At 35.7% G+C, this 19,744-nt stretch overlaps 1 protein-coding gene across 2 annotated transcripts in view; it reads left to right on the top strand.

Moving 5' to 3' along the window:
- The window catches only part of LOC137387868 (zinc finger protein 26-like), a 126,429-nt gene that overhangs the window by 9,069 nt on the left and 97,616 nt on the right, over positions 1–19,744 (top strand). The window contains exon 6 of one of the 2 annotated variants that reach the window (XM_068074384.1): positions 3,580–3,659. The exons of the other annotated variant lie outside the window; for it this stretch is intronic. Coding sequence (XP_067930485.1) covers positions 3,580–3,586 — 7 coding nt within the window. The 3' untranslated portion in view covers positions 3,587–3,659. Of the gene's footprint in view, positions 1–3,579; positions 3,660–19,744 lie in introns of those variants that run through there. 2 annotated transcript variants of the gene reach the window in all.

Genomic DNA, 19,744 nt, shown 5'->3' with positions numbered 1-19,744 from the left:
TGTTGAAATTATTATAAAAATTATCTTCCCATCTTTGGTTTTGAGTTTTTCTGTGTTTTTATCTACATCACCAAATACATGGGGCAGGTTGCATTTAGTTGTTAGTTGCATGATTTATTACCCATAAAAACTTGCTTGAAACAAAATGAAGGCTATGAATGACGACATCAAAACTTAACACCGTTCGTCCTAATTTAGCAAACGAGGATTCATGACGATGTTTGATCTACAAGCAGATGAAAGCAGCCTAGCTCCAACATGTTTGATCTACAAGCAGATGAAAGCAGCCTAGCTCCAACATGTTTGATCTACAAGCAGATGAAAGCAGCCTAGCTCCAACATGTTTGATCTACAAGCAGATGAAAGCAGCCTAGCTCCAACATGTTTGATCTACAAGCAGATGAAAGCAGCCTAGCTCCAACATGTTTGATCTACAAGCAGATGAAAGCAGCCTAGCTCCAACATGTTTGATCTACAAGCAGATGAAAGCAGCCTAGCTCCAACATGTTTGATCTACAAGCAGATGAAAGCAGCCTAGCTCTAACATGTTTGATCTACAAGCAGATGAAAGCAGCCTAGCTCCAACATGTTTGATCTACAAGCAGATGAAAGCAGCCTAGCTCCAACATGTTTGATCTACAAGCAGATGAAAGCAGCCTAGCTCCAACATGTTTGATCTACAAGCAGATGAAAGCAGCCTATAGCAGCTCCATCATATAAAATATATTTTGGAATTTTTAGATTTTTGGACTTTTGGATTTGTTTGGATTTTTTAAAGTAAAATTAAGCAATGAAAAGTATGGATAAACAATGAGTGAGTTTGCCAAATACCGCATGTGATGTGGGTAGAGAGCTTTTCAAGAACAGTCAAACTTATCAACAGGTAACTAGTAAAAGTTAACTACTACATAATGGGTACTAGCATGTCATGTTAGGCGCAGCTAATGACTTATCTTGCTTCAAAGATTTGAAAGCTATTATTACAATTGCCTACGTAAATCCAACAAGCATTTTGATATTTAGGTAAAAAATATTTCTGAAGTGTACTTCTTCTGTAAGTTTGTTGTTTTTTATGTTTAACTTTGATTAACTTGGAGCTAAGAAAAAGCAGTTCGTGACCAGACTTTTTTGATGACAAAAATTCGGTTTTTTTACTTACCAAAATATATTTTTCAATTATTCAATTTTTTACATTTATTAAAGTCGGATTTTAATTAGTATAGACATTTGTGGCAAACATGAGTGTGGATATTCACAAAGTAATTTGTTAGACTGATTTGTTTAAAACCCAAAAAGGACAACATTTGTAGATGAATGAATCAATGATGAATAAACGTGATGCACCCTAATTTGGTGAAACTACCGGCTCAGTATTTCTCTAAGAAATATAAACAAAACTGGCCAATATTTACTTAAGAAAAAAAATGGCTTAAAAACTTAAAAATGGCAAATGATAAAATCAGAATGATGAGCCAAACTTACATGATGTTGATTGGATCAATCCAGGCATCAATAATCAAATAAATACAGAGGAAAGAGGTAAATAATCAAATAAATACAGAGGAAAGAGGTAAATAATCTAATCAATACAGAAGAAAGAGGTAAATAATCTAATCAATACAGAAGAAAGAGGTAAAGAATCCAATCAATACAGAAGAAAGAGATACATAATCTAATAAATCTAGAGGAAAGAGGTACTTAATCCAATAAATACAGCACACTGTAAATCATAATGTGGCAAACCAATGTGATAAATGCTAATTTAGGTGCCGGATTGAGTTTATGTTTCAATATAACACCTCAAAACTCATGTCACCTATGTTTGTCAACTCCAGGTGGTAAATCAAATATTTCAAGGTGATATAAACCATCTAAAGTGAGAAATGAGAATATGAACAGCAACACACCCAGTGTATTATGTAATACCAGAGGCCTACATACACTGTATGTAGTAAGCTGAATAAAAGCTGTTTTTATTATTCAATGAAGAATGCCAAATATATGTTTTTAGTATCAAAAAGGATTTCTATCGAACGTTTTAGCTGTGGTGGATAGAATTATGTATGTTGTAGATTTTTACAAAAGTTATTTGGGGTTTTTGTTATTTTACAAAGCCAGGCACAGTATTACATGAGTTTATTTTAATCTTTAGGCTTCCTTTGTGCATTGCATAGGTGTGTTAATTAGTGACAGGTGTGAAACTTAATCTTGTTGAAAGTTCAAAGTATTAACAAGGCCATTTTACAAGTGATCAGCCAACTGAACAGTTGTACTGTAAGAACTATTACTTTCAACCCAAGGTTCCGACTTTGCGCCGTTCCTTTCGCTTTTCCTTACTGCATATACTGATATATTAACATTTCACCTCTTAGTGGATAAAGGTCATTACAGAGGAAATTACAAACACTGAATTTTACTGTGGCTTTATAACACTGGGTTCAACACTGTGTGAGGGCAATAGAGCGATTACCAAGTGATTACCTGTCTAGTATAACTACTTATCAAAAAATGTGGGTTCTTTCCTTTTTCTGATTTTAAGAGAATTTATCTATGTTATCTGCTCTTCTTTCTGTTTTGTGATCTTGATTTTGATCATCAATATTTCAGCCATGAATCAATAGTAGCAATCATATGAAGCAATTAACCCAAAGGTTTACATCATGATAGTAGACATACATTGACCTAGTCCATACATTATTGCAGTGGCAGTTGTAACAACCATTCCATGAGCCAACTTTTAGAGACAGTATGACGAAGGCCAAAAATAAACAGTAATCAGGAGTAAATTGTTGGCCAATTTAGACCCTTAGTTAGTTAGACTATTTTGTAGGAAAGTCCATCTATGTTTCTATTTTGTGCTTAGGTAGTAATACATTTGATATAGGTAGCTCGGTCACTGGTCGTCCCTCAAAGACCAGCATTATGTAAGCGGATAATGTACATGCACGTATATTTGAATTAAACGGGAATCCTCCTTTTCACTAACTGACAGCCAGTGCAGTGTTGTATCAGGATTGATACCATTCATCCGCAACCATGGGAAATAAGTAATAGTAGGGGAGAGTGGGGTAATATGGACCATTGGGTAATATGGACCACTTATTGATTGGCTAGATATTTTGCCGAGTCAACTTTCTCTCTTTGTTACTTTAAAAGACTTCCTTCTTCACCTGCTTCCATGTGCCTTTAGAATATCTCACTCAATTATACTTGACACTGTAAGTATATTAAAGTTTTCTCATTTAAAAGTATATATTTTAAGGTGCTAATGTCAGTGATAACTTTGGTGCTATTTGGAATGTTCAATTTTGCTTGATAAACCCCTTTAGTGCTCAGTGAAAAGAATATGAGACTCTAAGAATGAACTGACAAATCTCAAACTTTTATAATAATTTGAGTTTCATTGAGTCTACAGCTTATGGGGGTCATATGGGGCCCTCATAAATGGGGTAAAATGGACCGACGGTCCATAATACCCTAATTTGTACCTGTCGAGTATGATGTTGGGTATAAGCAATTTAGCAATCGGTTTCATCGTTTCAATGTATTTTGACAAGTTTCAGACACTCATATACTCAGTTTGTAGATGTATCCAGATTTTAAATAAGCTGACATGCCAAGAAATTACAAGAGAAAGACCAAGCGATCATCGTTTACGTCAGAGAGACTTCAATCAGCTATAACTGATATGAAAGATGGTCTGAGTTGGTGAGAAGCTGCTGTAAAGTATGGAATACCACGCACTACCTTACTGAGGTATTCTAGAGCTGATGTAGTTCAAAAGTCCAGCTTGGGACGTAAAGCTATATTTTCAATGGAAGAAGATTGGAAACTGTTAAGCTACATTTTGGACTGTTCTAAAATGTTCCATGGATTTAGTCTGACTAAAACAAGACAGTTGGCGTACAGCTATGCTACAAACCTTAAAGCACATAGATTACATAATTTTTTTATTGTATATTTCCATACATCAGAGTCTTGGCTTTCGAATGAGCTATTGTTTTCCATGGTGAGACAGACATTGGTTGGTGTTTATAGGATTTCCCCATAGCTCTACCGCGTAAAAAAGTTTACTGGCATTGTCTCAAAAATTGTGACGTCACAATTCTCATATTCGTTGTTGTGTGCTCTTACCGCTTATTTATCAACTACAAAGGTGACGATAATGACGCTAGTGGCAGGCGAAGGTAGGACAACTCCAGAGAACGAATGAAGATGACAAAGGAATTAGTGTCATTAGTTCTCCATGTACATATTATTTCTATGATAAGTACCTCAGACTCCAAGAACCATACTATATTTTTCCGATGATATTATGCACTAGCTCTTTATTTTTAATGCGATGTTAAGGGTGACGACTGAGACTAATTAATTTCAAGCATTGCGTGATCTCGCGAAAGCGCGATTGACATTTAGTCCTAGAGCCACGCAACCACAGGTCATAATTTAATCGATGTGATTTTATTACCTTTATCAAAGACAGTACATTTATTGAAGCATAATTAATTAACCCAGAACATGTGTTTGTATTGGTCGGGCGTGAGCACAATCGCGGACATTGTTGATTATCTAGAATCTTAGTTTATTATTAGCGCTCTCCGAGTTTAACAGCACCGATTGTCACAGAACAAGGCAGCCTCAATGGCAGCGAAAGGGATCGACGACCTAAGGCTAAATGAGAATTAAGAAGCCACATTTTGAGTACCTAAACCAAGTGTTTGTTTTTTGCAGGACGTACTTTTGACACCCCGTTTTTCATAGTTCTATTATTCTTTGTGCATTGAATATAGGCCCATTCGAAAGCCAAGACTCTGATGTATTGAAATATATAATAAAAAAATTATGTAATTTATGTGCTTTAAGAAAGCAAACATTCCTGAAGCATGGCGCGTTAAAAAAATGGCAGGGAATGATTGGTTGGAAAGTTTTAGAACACGCAACAGCTCCGTGAGTCTTTGCTCACCAGAACCAACTAACTTTGGGAGAGCATCTGCGTTTAACCGAACCACAGTAACAGAGTTTTTCGATAACCTAGAGAATGTTATGAAAAATTATAAATTTACCCCTGACTCTATCTACAATTTAGATGAGACGGGGAACTCTACAGTCCAAAAAGTGTTAGCGCAAAAAGGTGTCAAACAGCTTGGGCAGATAACCAGTGACGAGCGTGGTATGACAACAACAATGGTGTCGTGCATCAGTGCGTCGGGACAGAGCTTACCACCAGCATACATCTTCCCAAGAGTATATCTCAAAGACACTATGCTGGTCGGCACACCAGTTGGTTCTAAGAGATTTGCAAACCCTAGCGGCTAGATGAATATTGATCTCTTCCCAGACGTTCTGACACATTTCATCAGCCATTTTTCTGGGTCTAAAAAAAAGCAGAAACTTAATATTAGACAATCATTCTAGCCATTTGTCCATTGAAGTGGCGCAGCTCGCAAGAGATAATAATCTAACGGTTTTGACTTTCCCACCACATTGTAGCCATAGACTTGAACCACTCGATGTCAGTGTAGTTGGCCCATTCAAGTTTTATAATACTTTTCTTGACTCCTGGATGCTCACTAATCCAGGTAAAACCTTCTCCATGTATAAAGTAACAGAGTGTAGCGGGAAAGGATATATGAAAGCCATGACACTGCTTTTCCATTGCTCATTTAAATATAAGAGGTTTATCTTCCAAAATGGATGAAGTTAAGTATTTGATTTTTAAGTATAAATTTAAAGTTATTTGTTTTTCTGAGACATTTCTTGGAGCTAGACACAGAGATGATTACTTTAAAATTTCTGGTTATAATATGATAAGAAATGATAGGAACTATAACCAGGGCGGTGGCTTATTATGCTATATTCACAACTCCATTAATTTCAAGTGTTTGGAATTTGCTATTAACGAAATTGCTGCTGATTGTCTTTCCATTAAAATCATTCCAGTTATTTCGAGACCTTACATAGTGTCTTTTGTTTATAGACCTCCAAATTCTACAGTAGATTGGATAACAAAATTTTCAGACTTCGTGAAAGAGTGTTACAGCAACACTGAAGAAATTTTGATACTAGGTGATTTCAATATCAATTTGTTGAACACAAAAGAAAGTTCCAATTGGAAAAGGAAAATATGTAATCCGCTGTCTTTAAAACAGCTGATTGGCGAACCCACAAGAGTAACTGTAAACTCCTCGACATTAATTGATCATGTGTATACAAATTTCTTTCATCACGCCAAGTTTTCTGGAGTACTTAAATTGTCTATGAGTGATCATAATTTAGTATTTATTGTGAGAAAAATTGGTGTTGCACATAAATCTTTTCCTCGAAAAATCACTTATAGAGATTACTCCAGATTTGTTCCTGATAATATTTCAAATAAGTTTTCCTTCATCAGTTGGAATGATATTTTGATTAAAAAGAACACTAATGACATGATTAACTTATTTAATCAAAAGTTTTCTACGGCTGTCAATGAGTTGGCACCTCTTAAAACTAGAAAAGTCAAGTCAGAATCTTTACCTATCTGGCTTGACAAAGAGGTACAACAAAATATAAAGTTGAGAGAAAAACTGAAAAACTCCAAAGATTGGACTGCTTACAAAAAGCAGCGCAATTTTGTCACAAATCTCATTAAAAGAAAAAAAAAAAATGATGAACTTGTGTCTACAGTCAAAGCTTGGTGATACGCGTCAGCTTTGGCAAGCTTTGAATGTGAAAAATAAAAAACCTCAAAGCTGTGACACTTGTTTGTCAGCTTCAGAACTTAACTCACATTTTGTGTCTATTGCAAGTAAACTTTCAAATTCAATTTTACCGTCATCCAATCCCTATTTGTCTTGTCAAAACACCGAGTTGAAGACCACACTTAATGAGTTTCCCAAATTTACTCCTCATGATATTGTAAAATACATCAGTAACATTCCTAATTCCAAAGCCTCAGGCATAGACAATATTTCTGTAAAAATGATAAAAGTAACTCTTCCATTCATTGTACCTATTATCACTGATATGTTTAACAGAATTTTGATTGATGGCTATTTTCCTTCAGCATGGAAACATGCACGAGTTACTCCATTGTTTAAAGGAGGGGATAATAGCAACCCATCAAATTTCCGCCCTATTTCAGTACTCCCTATTTTATCTAAAGTTTTTGAAAAGCACTTAAATATTCACATCTACTCTCATTTGTCCAAAATTAATATTTTACATCCTTATCAGTGTGGTTTCAGAAAAAATCATTCATGCACTGATGCTGTTTATAAACTAATCTCAGATTGTTTGGATTTGAAAACCAGAGGTGAGAAGATTTGCTTGATGTTTTTGGATTTCAGCAAAGCTTTTGACTGTGTCAATCACAAAATATTATATCATAAACTAAAACTTGCTGGTTTTAAAAATAAATCGTTGCAAATACTTCAATCCTATTTTCACAAAAGGCGCCAAAAGGTCGTCATGAATGACAAGGAATCATTGATACTAGATATAAATGTTGGTGTTCCACAGGGGTCACTTATTGCACCAGTATTATTTTTAATATATATAAATGATCTTCTTAGACTTATTCCAAAAGGCTTTGCCTACGCCGATGATACTGTTTTTGTTAGTTATCACAAAGATGTGCAACTTCTTGAGATGAACTGCAATCTCATCATGAAAATTATCAGCAACTGGTGTACAACAAATCATATTACAATCAATTTACAAAAATCACACTTTCTTCTTTATAATACTGATGAAAACCTTCGAAACAGCTTTACTCCCAAGTTTAACAGTCAATCCATCACTTGTAGACATGAAACAAAATTGTTAGGATTTGTTGTGACAGATCGACTCTCTTGGAATAATCATGTCGACACTGTTTGTAGTAAGGTCACGAAGTCATTGACTCCGCTCCAGTTTTGCAGGCCATACATGAACTCAAAATCTGCTATTGCATTTTATTATCAGTTTATATTTTGCCATATTATTTATGGTATCCATATTTATTATAATCTAGCTCCAAGATATGTCACTAAGGATTTATTTTTGTTGCAAAAAAGAGCATTTCGACTCATTGCAAATTTACATCATATGCCTGCATATATTATTCCAACAAATGATCTTTCCAAATCTCTGCGTCTTCTTACTCTGCCTATGCTAAATATTTATTTTACTTAAATTCAATGTTTCAAGATTTTTCATGGTTTGTGTCCTCGTTTTTTACATGACAATTACAGGTTCTTAACTCATTTCAACTTACGTGATATGAACAAATTGCATACAATCACTAACAATCATTTTGAAAATGTCATTGCCAGCTGCTTTAACAATCTTCCACCAAATATCCGTTCTCTTAGCAGAGAAAGGCATTTTAAACACTATTTGTCAGACTATTTATTCAATTTTAATGGCTAACTGTTGCTTTTTTTCTCTTTTTCTAGTTTTACTATTGTTGTATGGCCTAATTTGAAAAACATTTCTATTTGTGAAATGAAATTATTGCCAATAAAGTACTATATATATATGACACCTTCTAATATTACTAATGGTTTTATGGCAACAGGAATTTCACCTTTCAATCGTGAGATATTTGATGATGAAGATTTTGTCTTGCTACGTGACTGATCGGCCAAACCCAGAGAGTGCTCCCTCAAACCCAGTAGAGATACTTTCACCGCTACCCAAAGCACCCCCAAGAAAAACTGGCTCTACCGGAAGGAGAAGGGTAAAAACTACAATACTTATGACAACACCTCAAAAACCTGAGGATGTTTCTACTAGGCCTGTGGATGAATTTGTCAATGACCAACCTTCTACGTCTGGGCTAGTGGTGACAAAAATACTGAGAGCCAAATGCCGACTTGACCCACCTAGTGACGACGAGAGCGAAGATAGCACTGTTACCCCAGTTTCATCCGATTCTGAAGAGCCCGATGAAGAGCTAGATGACCATGCGTCGGTTGGGAGGTTTGCCCTAATTGTTTTCCCACAGAAGAAGACATCAATATTTTATGTTGGCGAAGTTGTGGAGGTGACTGAGGATGAATTAGAAGTGATTTCTATAGACTTGTCAATGGAAGATTCACTAATCCCAAAATAAAAGATTGTAAATACGTCGATAGCGAGCAGCTGACCATGATGCTTCCTCCGCCAATTAGGAACGGAAACACCAATCGACAATTGGTAGGAATAACATTCCCATTTCAGTTTGCTACATACAATGTGAGATGAAGAATGACACTAAAATATGTGATTGAAATTCAATCAATACATGTGATATGCTAAGCACCATTTTATTCCCTTGTTATAATTAGTTATTGCAAAATATAGTATGAAAACGCGATACAAATTTTTTCTGAAATTTCAATCTTCCAACACATGAATTCCCATGTCCATATTACTCCACTATGTGGGGGAAGACAGACCACTGGTGCAAATCATAATTTGTCATCACTAGAAAAATAATTATTTGTCAGAAAATCCCAATTAGCAAGCAATATATGTATTTATGATAAAACTGCATGATTAATGTCGGATCTCTGGGTATAAAGTTCATATAAGTTGTTGTCATTGGGGTAAAACATGTCCGTATTCTCCCATTTTCCCCTATACCTTCTTACTAAATAATATTAACATACACATGCGTTACACAGCCTGTAGGAGTTGTGCCCCATGTTCGGGTGTTTTTGGCTGCCCTGCCTTACTGTGATCTGCTGTTGCAATTTCAAAGGTTACATTAAAAATTCCTATCAATTTCAATTGGCCGCCTCAATCTCAATTAGCTCTTGTGATTTATCATATCTTTTTGCATAAAGTATATGTATGATTATGGATTATTTCAGCTCCCTCAGGAGTGGATAGAAGTGATTAAAGCATTTGATGCATCCCTGAACATTCCTATCCTGGACATTGGTTTCACAATCAGAAAAAGCTGTCTGCCCTGTCTATCCAATTGGACGAGAGATGCAAGCTACTTCCCCAGGCAAAAGTCATCAAAAGCTTCATTCGAAACTTACTACCTGGTCATGGTATGTGGTTGTGTTATACTATGTATTGCATCAAGTTATGGCCACCAAAGTCTTTTTGATTGAACCACTGTTTGTGTCAAAACAACATACTAGAGGTTACATCTGCATGATTTTAGTTGTTTCACAACAAAACAAAAACCTCTTGTACCACACAATACCCAAACCCCGATATACCCTCACAATTTTTGTTTCTTCAAGCTTTTTGGTATTCACAGCATCAATTGTTTGGCTATGGAATAGGCCATACTAAACTCAATCGAAATATCAGTGAACATAGTCCATATGTATACTATAATCTAAAAGCTCTAACACCGACACAAATTTTCACATGCCTGATGTGATAAACTATACTCTTTTTTAGAGGAAGAAGTATTGAAGGCTTTCTTATACCTACATCTGTCTCTGAGAATAAAACCTCACAGACTCTACACCCTTACTAACAAGGAGGTAAGTTGATTCAAATCTAGTTTAAAATACTGAACAAATCTGAAAACATTATTAGAATTGACTTGGAATTGCCCCCATTGGTCTGCCCAACTTCACACTGCTTCTAAATTGCTCTACACTGTACCGGTAGGCTGATTGTGCCATTTGGCATATTTTGCAAGGTATACCAATAAACATTTCTGATTAGCAATGATTTTACTGTCTTTGGTGCAGGGATTACGTGTATGGCACAATTTCCATTTCCATAATTCATTTCCATATTATTTCCATTTCCATAACATTTCCATAAATCATTTGCATATTATTTCTATATTATTTCCATTTCTATAACATTTCCATAATTCATTTCTATATTATTTCCATTTCCGTAACATTTCCATAATTCATTTCCATATTATTTCTATATTATTTCTATTTCCATAACATTTCCATAATTCATTTCCATATTATTTTCATTTCCATAACATTTCCCTATTTCATTTCCATTATATTTCCATTTCCATACCATTTCCATAATTAATTTCGATATTATTTCTATTTCCACAACATTTCTGTAATTTATACCCATATTATTTCCTTTTCCATAACATTTCCATAATTCATTTCCATATTATTTTATTTCCATAACATTTCCACGCTTCTAAAATAAAATTTCCATATCCATTTCTATAAAATTATGGAAATATTTATGTTCATGGAAATGGATATGGAAAAGTAAACATTTCCATAATGTTTAGCGATCCCTGCTTTGGTGGTGATTTGAATACCATAAGATAACCAGGTTACTATTACCTAGTGATTAATTAGCTTTGGCAGGCCCCTACTCGTCCTGAGATAAGTTTGGGCCTGTCAAAGCTTGTGACTTTAAATCAACTGCACTCACACATATGAAATACATAGTCAACTCTTTTATTTTTTATAAATTTGGACCATCTCTCACCATTGTTGCGGATGAATGTGCTATCTATGTGAACAAGCAGCAACTTGGTAAATACCCCTCATACAGTGAACTCATAGCTACCCAGTTGATGTTGCATCATGTACTACACTTGGAATATGTAAATACTTCAGAAATCTACTTCTATCTTCTCGAATTCTTCTTTAGTATGCATGGTGCCATACCTAACAACAAAAAGGCTCGCAAATTTTTAGATATCTATAACGTTTAGTGCAAGTGAGCATTAAAGTAAAAATCTAAAGGGATTGCAATTTCTTCAGTAACGATTTTATGTTTTAGGTTTTGCTCTTAAGTTTTTTGACGCTCTGCAAGAGTGGCCCTTGCCTACTCAGACATGAGGCCAGAAATCATGTCATTTTTGGTAAGGTTAAACGCCCACCTAAAAGCTTTCTATTCACTGATTCGAGAGTGTGAATAGGAAAAATAAAAAATGGGCTTTGATACAAATGGGGGCCAGACAGTTGAGGCATACTCCAGAATTGGCGGCAGATGGTTCTAAAAGATAAGGTTTTAGTTTTGAGTGAGCAACTTTAAAGGTTGACTCGCATCAAAATTCACATTACCGTGATTTGATATGAAAAGAATCACCATGTCTTATTCTGTTGTATTGTAGGTGCAAAATATGTGGAATGGTGATTACAAGCTCTTAAAAGCTCAAAAACGAATAGAAAATCGCAGCCACACGAAACAGCCGTAGTTTGGATTCCCTTTCCAAAACGGCTCAAATGTGTTGTAGTTGTGAGAGATGGTTTCTGTTTACACTTTCATGCAACCTTATTCGTCGAAATATTTTCACAAATATACTTCACGCATTCAATAAAACTATTTCTATTGTTCTTACGCGTCTGTTTTATCGTCACCATAATGCTGTCACTTTTAGCAGTGATATCTTATAACTTACTATAAAAATTCGTTTAATTTTTTAGCCTTAGCTTGAAAGAGTACATATAATTGTCTGATAATCATGACGAGCCTGTTGGTTACCGGTGATAATTGAAAGGTGCTGCAAAAATTATTTGCGAAGTATTGGATCACGTGATCAGAATACGACTTGACGATTGAATAATGCCGAAACAAAACTGTAAAGTAGCGAGCATCTATATTTGATACGGGGTCTTCGGTAAAACCCGAAGTGTTTGTCATAAACTAGTACTGCGATAAGTTTTATATTGAGCTTTGTATTGGCCTTTCAATTCACGTGAGAACATACGTGACAAGACGATAACCAAATTTCGTGGCTACGTCATCGAAATAAAGAGATTCCCATCTACGGCGGCTTTCGCTTTTGAGCTTTTAAGAGCTTGTAATCACATTTCCACATATTTGGCCCTAACAACACAACAGAGTAAGACATGGTGAATCTTTTGATACCAAACAAGTAATGTGAATTTTGTTGCAAGTCAATCTTTCAGGTTAAACGCCCACCTAAAAGCTTTCTATTCACTGACTCGAGAGAGAGAGAATAGGAAAAATAAAAAATGGGCTTTGATAAAAATGCGGACCAGACAGTTAAGGCATACTCCAGAATTAGCAGCAGATGGTTCTAAAAAAAAGGTTTTTGTTTTGAGTGAGCGCCTTCTTAAGGACCTCATCAGCATGTATAGGGTGGATAAAGACTTTTGTATAATAAGTGTGTAAGTGTGTAAAATAAGCGGTAAGAGCACGCAACACCGAACTTGAAAATTGTGACGTCACAATTTTCGATCCTTTACCATTGAAGATTTTTGCGGTAAAGCTCTGGGGAAATCGTATAAACGCCAACCAATGTCTGTCTCACCATGTCAAACAATGGCTCATTTGGAAGCCAAGATATTGAAAAACATGAATAAGCTGAACCAGTACTTATGTAATTAATGTGCTTTAAATACCTTGGAGTTATTATTAACAACAAACCCAACTTTAACCTCCACCCTATATGGAAATACACCCTATGTGTTAGTTGAAGTTGAGTTTGTTGTCAATAATAACTCCAAGGTATTTAAAGCACATTAATTACATAAGTACTGTTTCAGCCTATTCATGTTTTTCAATATCTTTGCTTTCAAATGGCCATGGTTTGACATGGTGAGACAAACATTGGTTGGTGTTTATAAGATTTCCCTAGAGCTCTACCGCAAAAATCTTCAATGGTAAAGGATCGAAAATTATGACATCACAATTTTCATATTCGGTGTTGTGTGCTTTTACCACTTATCTTATTGCTTACCGCTTATATTTATCAACTACGATAATGATGCTAGTGGCAGGCGAAGGTAGGACAACTCCAGAGAACCAATGAAAATGACAAAGGAACCAGTGTCATTAGCTCTCCACGTACAGATTAATTCTATAATAATAAATAACTCAAATTCCAAGCACCATACTATGTTTTTCGATGACATTATGCACTAACCCTCTCTTTTTATTGTGATGTTGAGGGGCACAACTGAGACTAAATAATTTCAAGCATTGCGTGATCTCGCGAAAGTGCAATTGACATATGGTCCTATGGCCACGACACTGCAGGTCACAATTTCATTGATGTGATTTCATTACCTTTATCAACGACAGTATATTTATTGAAGCATAATTAATTAACCCAGAATATGTGTCTGTATTGGTCGGGCGTTAGCACGATCCTCGGACATTGTTGATTATCTAGAATCCTAGTTTATTATTAGCGCTCTCTGAGTTTAACAGCACCGATTGTCACAGAAAAGCGCAGCCTCAATGGCAGTGAAAGGAATCGACGACCTAAGGCTAAATAATAATTATGACATCACATTTTGGGAACAGCAACCAAGTGTTTTTTTTATTGAAGGATATACTTTTGACACCCTGTTTTTCATAGTTCCATTATTCTTTGTGTATTGAATATAGGCTCATTCGAAGGTCAAGACTCTGATGTATTGAAATATATAATAAAAAATTATGTAATTTATGTGCTTTAAAGTGAGTAACAAATGTTAGCTGTTGGCCTTTCATTAAGTACTATTTGTGAAAAAAGCTACATTCCTGGGACTTTACAAAAGAAGTTGTCTCACATTTAGTGATGTTAAACTCTATTTGCTATTTATCAGTCCAGTCTGTGATAGAATCAAGGTATGATTGGAGGTTTGCACAGTCATTAGTTGACTCAAACTGTGAGTATAGGAGAGCATCATCAGCAAGAAGTCTGAGTTTAGAGGTCTTTATGGCTGTTGGCCTATCTTATATAAAAATCAGGAAAAGGATGGGGTCTAAAACAGATCCCTGGGGCACACCAGACCAGACATAGTTTGGAGTATGTTTCATTTATAAAAAATAGTCTGTGTGCGGTCTTTTAACCAGTTCTCGACCCAGGCAATAATTGAGCTATCCACTTTGGTTTGCCTGAGTTTGAATATAAATTTGTTATGGGATACTTTGTCAAAGGCCTTAGAAAAATCAAGAATAGCTGCATCTTTATGGATACCAGCATCAAAGGAGTCAATAAGGTCATGTGTTGTAAGGATTAGCTAGCTTTCACAGCTTTTGGAGCGAAAACCATGTTGGCAATCGTGGAAAAATCAATGGAGTCCAGAAGGTTACAAATGAAATGTGCTGCTATGTGTTCTGTGGTTTTTGATAAAACACGTCAGAGAGATTGGGCGGTAGTTAGTTGGCAGGATTCTGCTACCTTTATTTTTAAAAATAGGTATGACAGTAGCAGTTTTTAATCCTTTGGGACAGTGCGAGTGGAAAAAAATTGCTGCATTAACTTTCTAAAAATCTGTGCGATATAGAGGGCCAGGTGCTTCAGTAGTGAGGGTAAATCATATTTAACTTTGAGCATATGCTACGACTACCTAAAATTTTCAAAATTGATAAAAATGGGTAATTTAAAATGTTTTATTTTCCATGGATTTATTTTGTGGTTAGGTATTACCCTTACACTGTAGAAAATCAAGGTTTGCTGATTCATGGTTTGTTATACGCAATCGACGCATATCTGAAATAAAAACCTATGCCCAAAAACCTAACATGGCAACGCAACCGCCCCATGAGAACTGTGTTAGACCCAAAATCCCGGCTAGCACAATCCAAACAGAGCTCAATCATTAAACCCCGCCCATATGATAGCTGTCACCTATCCTGTGGGGGTTTACATCATTGGAAACGCAAAGCTTCAAGGTCAAATGAAACTTTTTTTTTTGAACCAGTAAGGTTTATGCTTCTGAGAAAAAACAAAAACTATTATATATGTCTAAAATAAAGTAGAACAAAAATACACTTACTATCATAACTGTCTGTCCATCCATTCTCCGCAGACAGGGTTAGAGGTTGGAGGTTAGGTAATGATCGATTTTTCAACAAGGTGGTCAGTCAATGCTGTAAATGATAGCATGTTTGGCTACTCTGCTGATTGTCTGAGGTGGAATCTCATGTAGTACATTTTTTCCCAACAACTATCCACGGCTACACAATGACAGGGGTCACAGCTCCTACTATAGTAAAGACTAAAAACTCAGAACATCTGATTACATATAGATTCTTCGTCTTTTTGCATTGGCCTCATATAAAAGGACACTAAAAATCAATAGAGCTACTTCAACCTCCAAAACCAGAGTTATCTGCTCTCATTTAACGGTCATACATTTTTATAGGCATACATGCATATATCTTTAATGTATACTGTGTCACAAAGTAAAAAATCAAATACAACAGACTGCGGACCTCAATTTTGTATCATTTCAATATAGAGAACATGTACAATGTATATAGAGAACACAGACATACATATATTGACTAAAGAGAAATGGGTAAAGGGAACATGACAATAAAAACATGGTAATAGAGAACATGGCTATGGAGTGGAAGGTTACAGAAAAAATGGTTATAGAGAACATGGCTATGGAAGAACAAGGTTATGGAGAACATGGTTACAGATAGCACAGCTATAGATAACATGGTTATGGGAGAACAAGGTTATGGAGAACATAGTTACAGATAACACAGCTATAGATAACATGGTTATGGGGGAACAAGGTTATGGAGAACATGGTTACAGATAGTGGAGCTATAGATAATGTAACATGGTTATGGAAGAACAAGGTTTCGGAGAACATGGTTACAGATACCACAGCCATAGATAACATGGTTATGGAAGGACAAAGTTTTGGAGAACATTTTTACAGATGGCTGTACCATTGATATAAAGTAAATTGCTACAAAGAACATGAATATAGAGAAAACAGATATATAGAACATATTTATAGGGTCATAGTGATAAAGAACATGGCTGTAATGGATATGGTTATAGAGGAAATAGATCTAGTAGACAAGGAGTTGAAGGAGTTTATAGACAATATGATAATACAGGAGAGAGCTGTAGATGTTGTAGTTATAAAGAACCAGACTACAGATAGTATGGTTATAGAGAGCAGGGAGCAAAATATGCTGATAGAAAACATGCTTAGAAAGAACACTGTTATACAGAACATGGCTATTAAGAACATGGTTATATAGAACATAGTTATAGAGAATGTGGCTGTACAAAACTTGTTTTTAGGAACATGGCAATAGAGAAAATTGTTATGAAGAACCGAGTTATAGAAACCTTAGTTGAAGAGTGCATGGTTAAAGAGAACATGGCAATAGAAAACACGGTAGTAGAGGACATGACCGTACAGAACATAGAACACGATTATAGAAACAATGCTATACAAAACATGGATATAGAGAACAACTCCTTACAGAAAACGGCTATAGAGATCATCTGTTAAAGAAAATATGGCTATAAAAAACACGCATTAGGGAAATGGATATGGAGAACATGAGTGTAGGAAAATGGATGTAGAGAAAAGGGCTGTAGAGCAAATGGTAATAAAAAACATGGTTTTGGAGAAACTTTACATTAGATATGGAAGACATAATAGCAAAGTACTTGAAGGCAGTAATTGTTAAAGTTTGATTACATCTTTAAATTACCCTTGGAAAGGGTAACTTAAATGACCAACATGACCAAATGACCAAATAACTTACATGACCAACATGCAACTTGAGTATACTGAGTATGCATGAAGACTAAAGAGATGAAAAGAGGATTCAATTCTCATCATTATTGAGCCAGACGAGAGATTTACTGAATGGTAGCGCCAAAAACTCATGTCATACAAGTCATCATCAATTATTTGATTCAACATTTTGCAGCTAAACATGCGTTAGTTTAGGTCATGCAATAAAGTTTCATCATAGTTTCATTTTCAATTTATTATTATCGAACAGTACCTGGTTGTAGGACCAGTCTGTCGCACTGTGAAATCCCGGACACTATCAGCAAGCTTATAGCTGTCATCCTCAACCACTTGCTGTGACCTCACTACAGCCCACATCAGCATAAAACTGTATGGCAGGCTGTCACGTACAGTTTGCCTCCCCATCCCGGATCCCCTGCCTCGATCTTCTCAATGTTGCTTGAACCTCTGGCCCTTTGTGGAGCACCAACAACTAGGGATACAACTAGGAAAAGGAAGACATGCATTGCAACATAGAATACTACAACCAGATGACAAAGAACTTGCTGGTAAAACAATTACAAGTAGAAGAAAATATGTTGATCTTTGGAGAAATCAGCAAAACAAAGCTTGGGTGCAGCACATGACATTGCTAAAAAACATATTAGGGTTACTTACCAACTGCTTCAATAACTGATCACTCACACATACTGGATACTGCTATTATTACTTCTAGTGCTGCCAATGACATGTAGAAGTTCTATTATATAAAGTTCTGGATCATCTGAGTCTGAAGAGCTCTTTGAATAATCATCATCAAACTGGTTGACCTCAATATCTCTGTCACAGGAATCTAAATGAACTAAACCGTCTTCTTCGTACATATTCTGAGTCACCGTTGCGATCGACTCTTCAAACTAATTTGTCAATGTAAAATTTGCAAATATTCGGATAATTACAAAGATTCCAACTGAAAGCATCTATCCTTGTTTATAATACCTATTGGCCAATAATAAAAACCATAGAGCAATATTCCAAAGGACCACTTGATCAGCTTGGCTAAAATAAAATCAGTCGATCAGGTTGATGACACGGGTTTGGTCAGTACTCAGGCCAACCTTTAAGCAGGCCAACAAGATACACCATAAGGCTGGATTTCAACTACAGAATTAAGGAATATTTCAAATGAATGCAATAAGAAACCTTAGCTGTTGTGTGAAATATCATGTTTAAGGTTAAAAGGTGAAAAACCTTGGTAAAAATATTCATGAACAAAAGCAACCAATCAGATGCTTACGACGTCAGAAGAATCCGCTCAAGTACGTACGAACAAAAGCCTGCCAAGGTTCAACCAGACAAAACCAAAGCTTGTCATTTATTGTACATCTTATTTTAATCACGTACCAGTTGAGTGCCTGGCAGTGCATGTGTAATAAAAAGACTTTTTGTAACGAAAATTTATTTTTATTCCACATATCCAACATTTACCATTTTAACATTTAAATGAAAGCGTTTGTATATTTTTATTAACTGTGTTTATTTCTGTGTGCTGTGTTTATTTCTGTGTAATTCATACAGTAATGGCTGTCGTGCCTACTACAGCTTTATACTGATTGCAAGAGTCTTGCTGGCCATGTGAGTTCAAGCCTTTCTGCTCATGTGTGGGCACATATTTTTTGCTTGGTATGGCTTCAAGCATAACACTAGCTAGAATGTCAAGCGTGAAGCCATTAAACATTGGCAGGTGTAATGAGTGTGACCATAAATATTCCATTGTACAGCAATGTAGCTGATTGGCTTATCGGATAGCATTCCTGTCTGCAGAACTGAAGGTTCCGATTTCAAATTTAGGGCGCAGCGGATTTTTCTTCTTGAAACCTTTTTTGCTGGAACTGGACACAGAGACATGCACACGAACACAGAGTTATTTATATATATGGACATTCAATATATTTTACACATAATTAATTTGACCATCATCAAATGTGCAAAAAATGTGAACACATGACAAAAGAGCATTACACGTACAATAAAATGGCTTCTTTAAACTCTAAGTCGTGCGTCGTGCTAAATGACAGCTTTGAGCAATACTGCTTCTGCAAATCTTGCATGGGGAACCTTTTACTACAGTATGAGTCCTCATTGTCTTGCTAGACTACTAAAACTAGTAAACCTAGCACTGCACATCTTACATTAAAATGACTTCTCTCTATTGTATGTCTTCATATGTCTTGTTAGACTTCCACGCAAAGTAAAGCTACTACTACAAATCTTGCATCGGAATGGTTTATCACCAGTATGAGTCTTCATGTGAGTTGTTAGATAACTACGATGAGCAAACCTGCTACTGCAAATCTTGCATTGGAACGGTTTTTCTCCAG

The sequence above is a fragment of the Watersipora subatra genome, chromosome 2 (assembly GCF_963576615.1).
Source record: "Watersipora subatra chromosome 2, tzWatSuba1.1, whole genome shotgun sequence".
Taxonomy (NCBI): domain Eukaryota; kingdom Metazoa; phylum Bryozoa; class Gymnolaemata; order Cheilostomatida; family Watersiporidae; genus Watersipora; species Watersipora subatra.
This window is presented reverse-complemented; position numbering and strand designations above follow the sequence as displayed.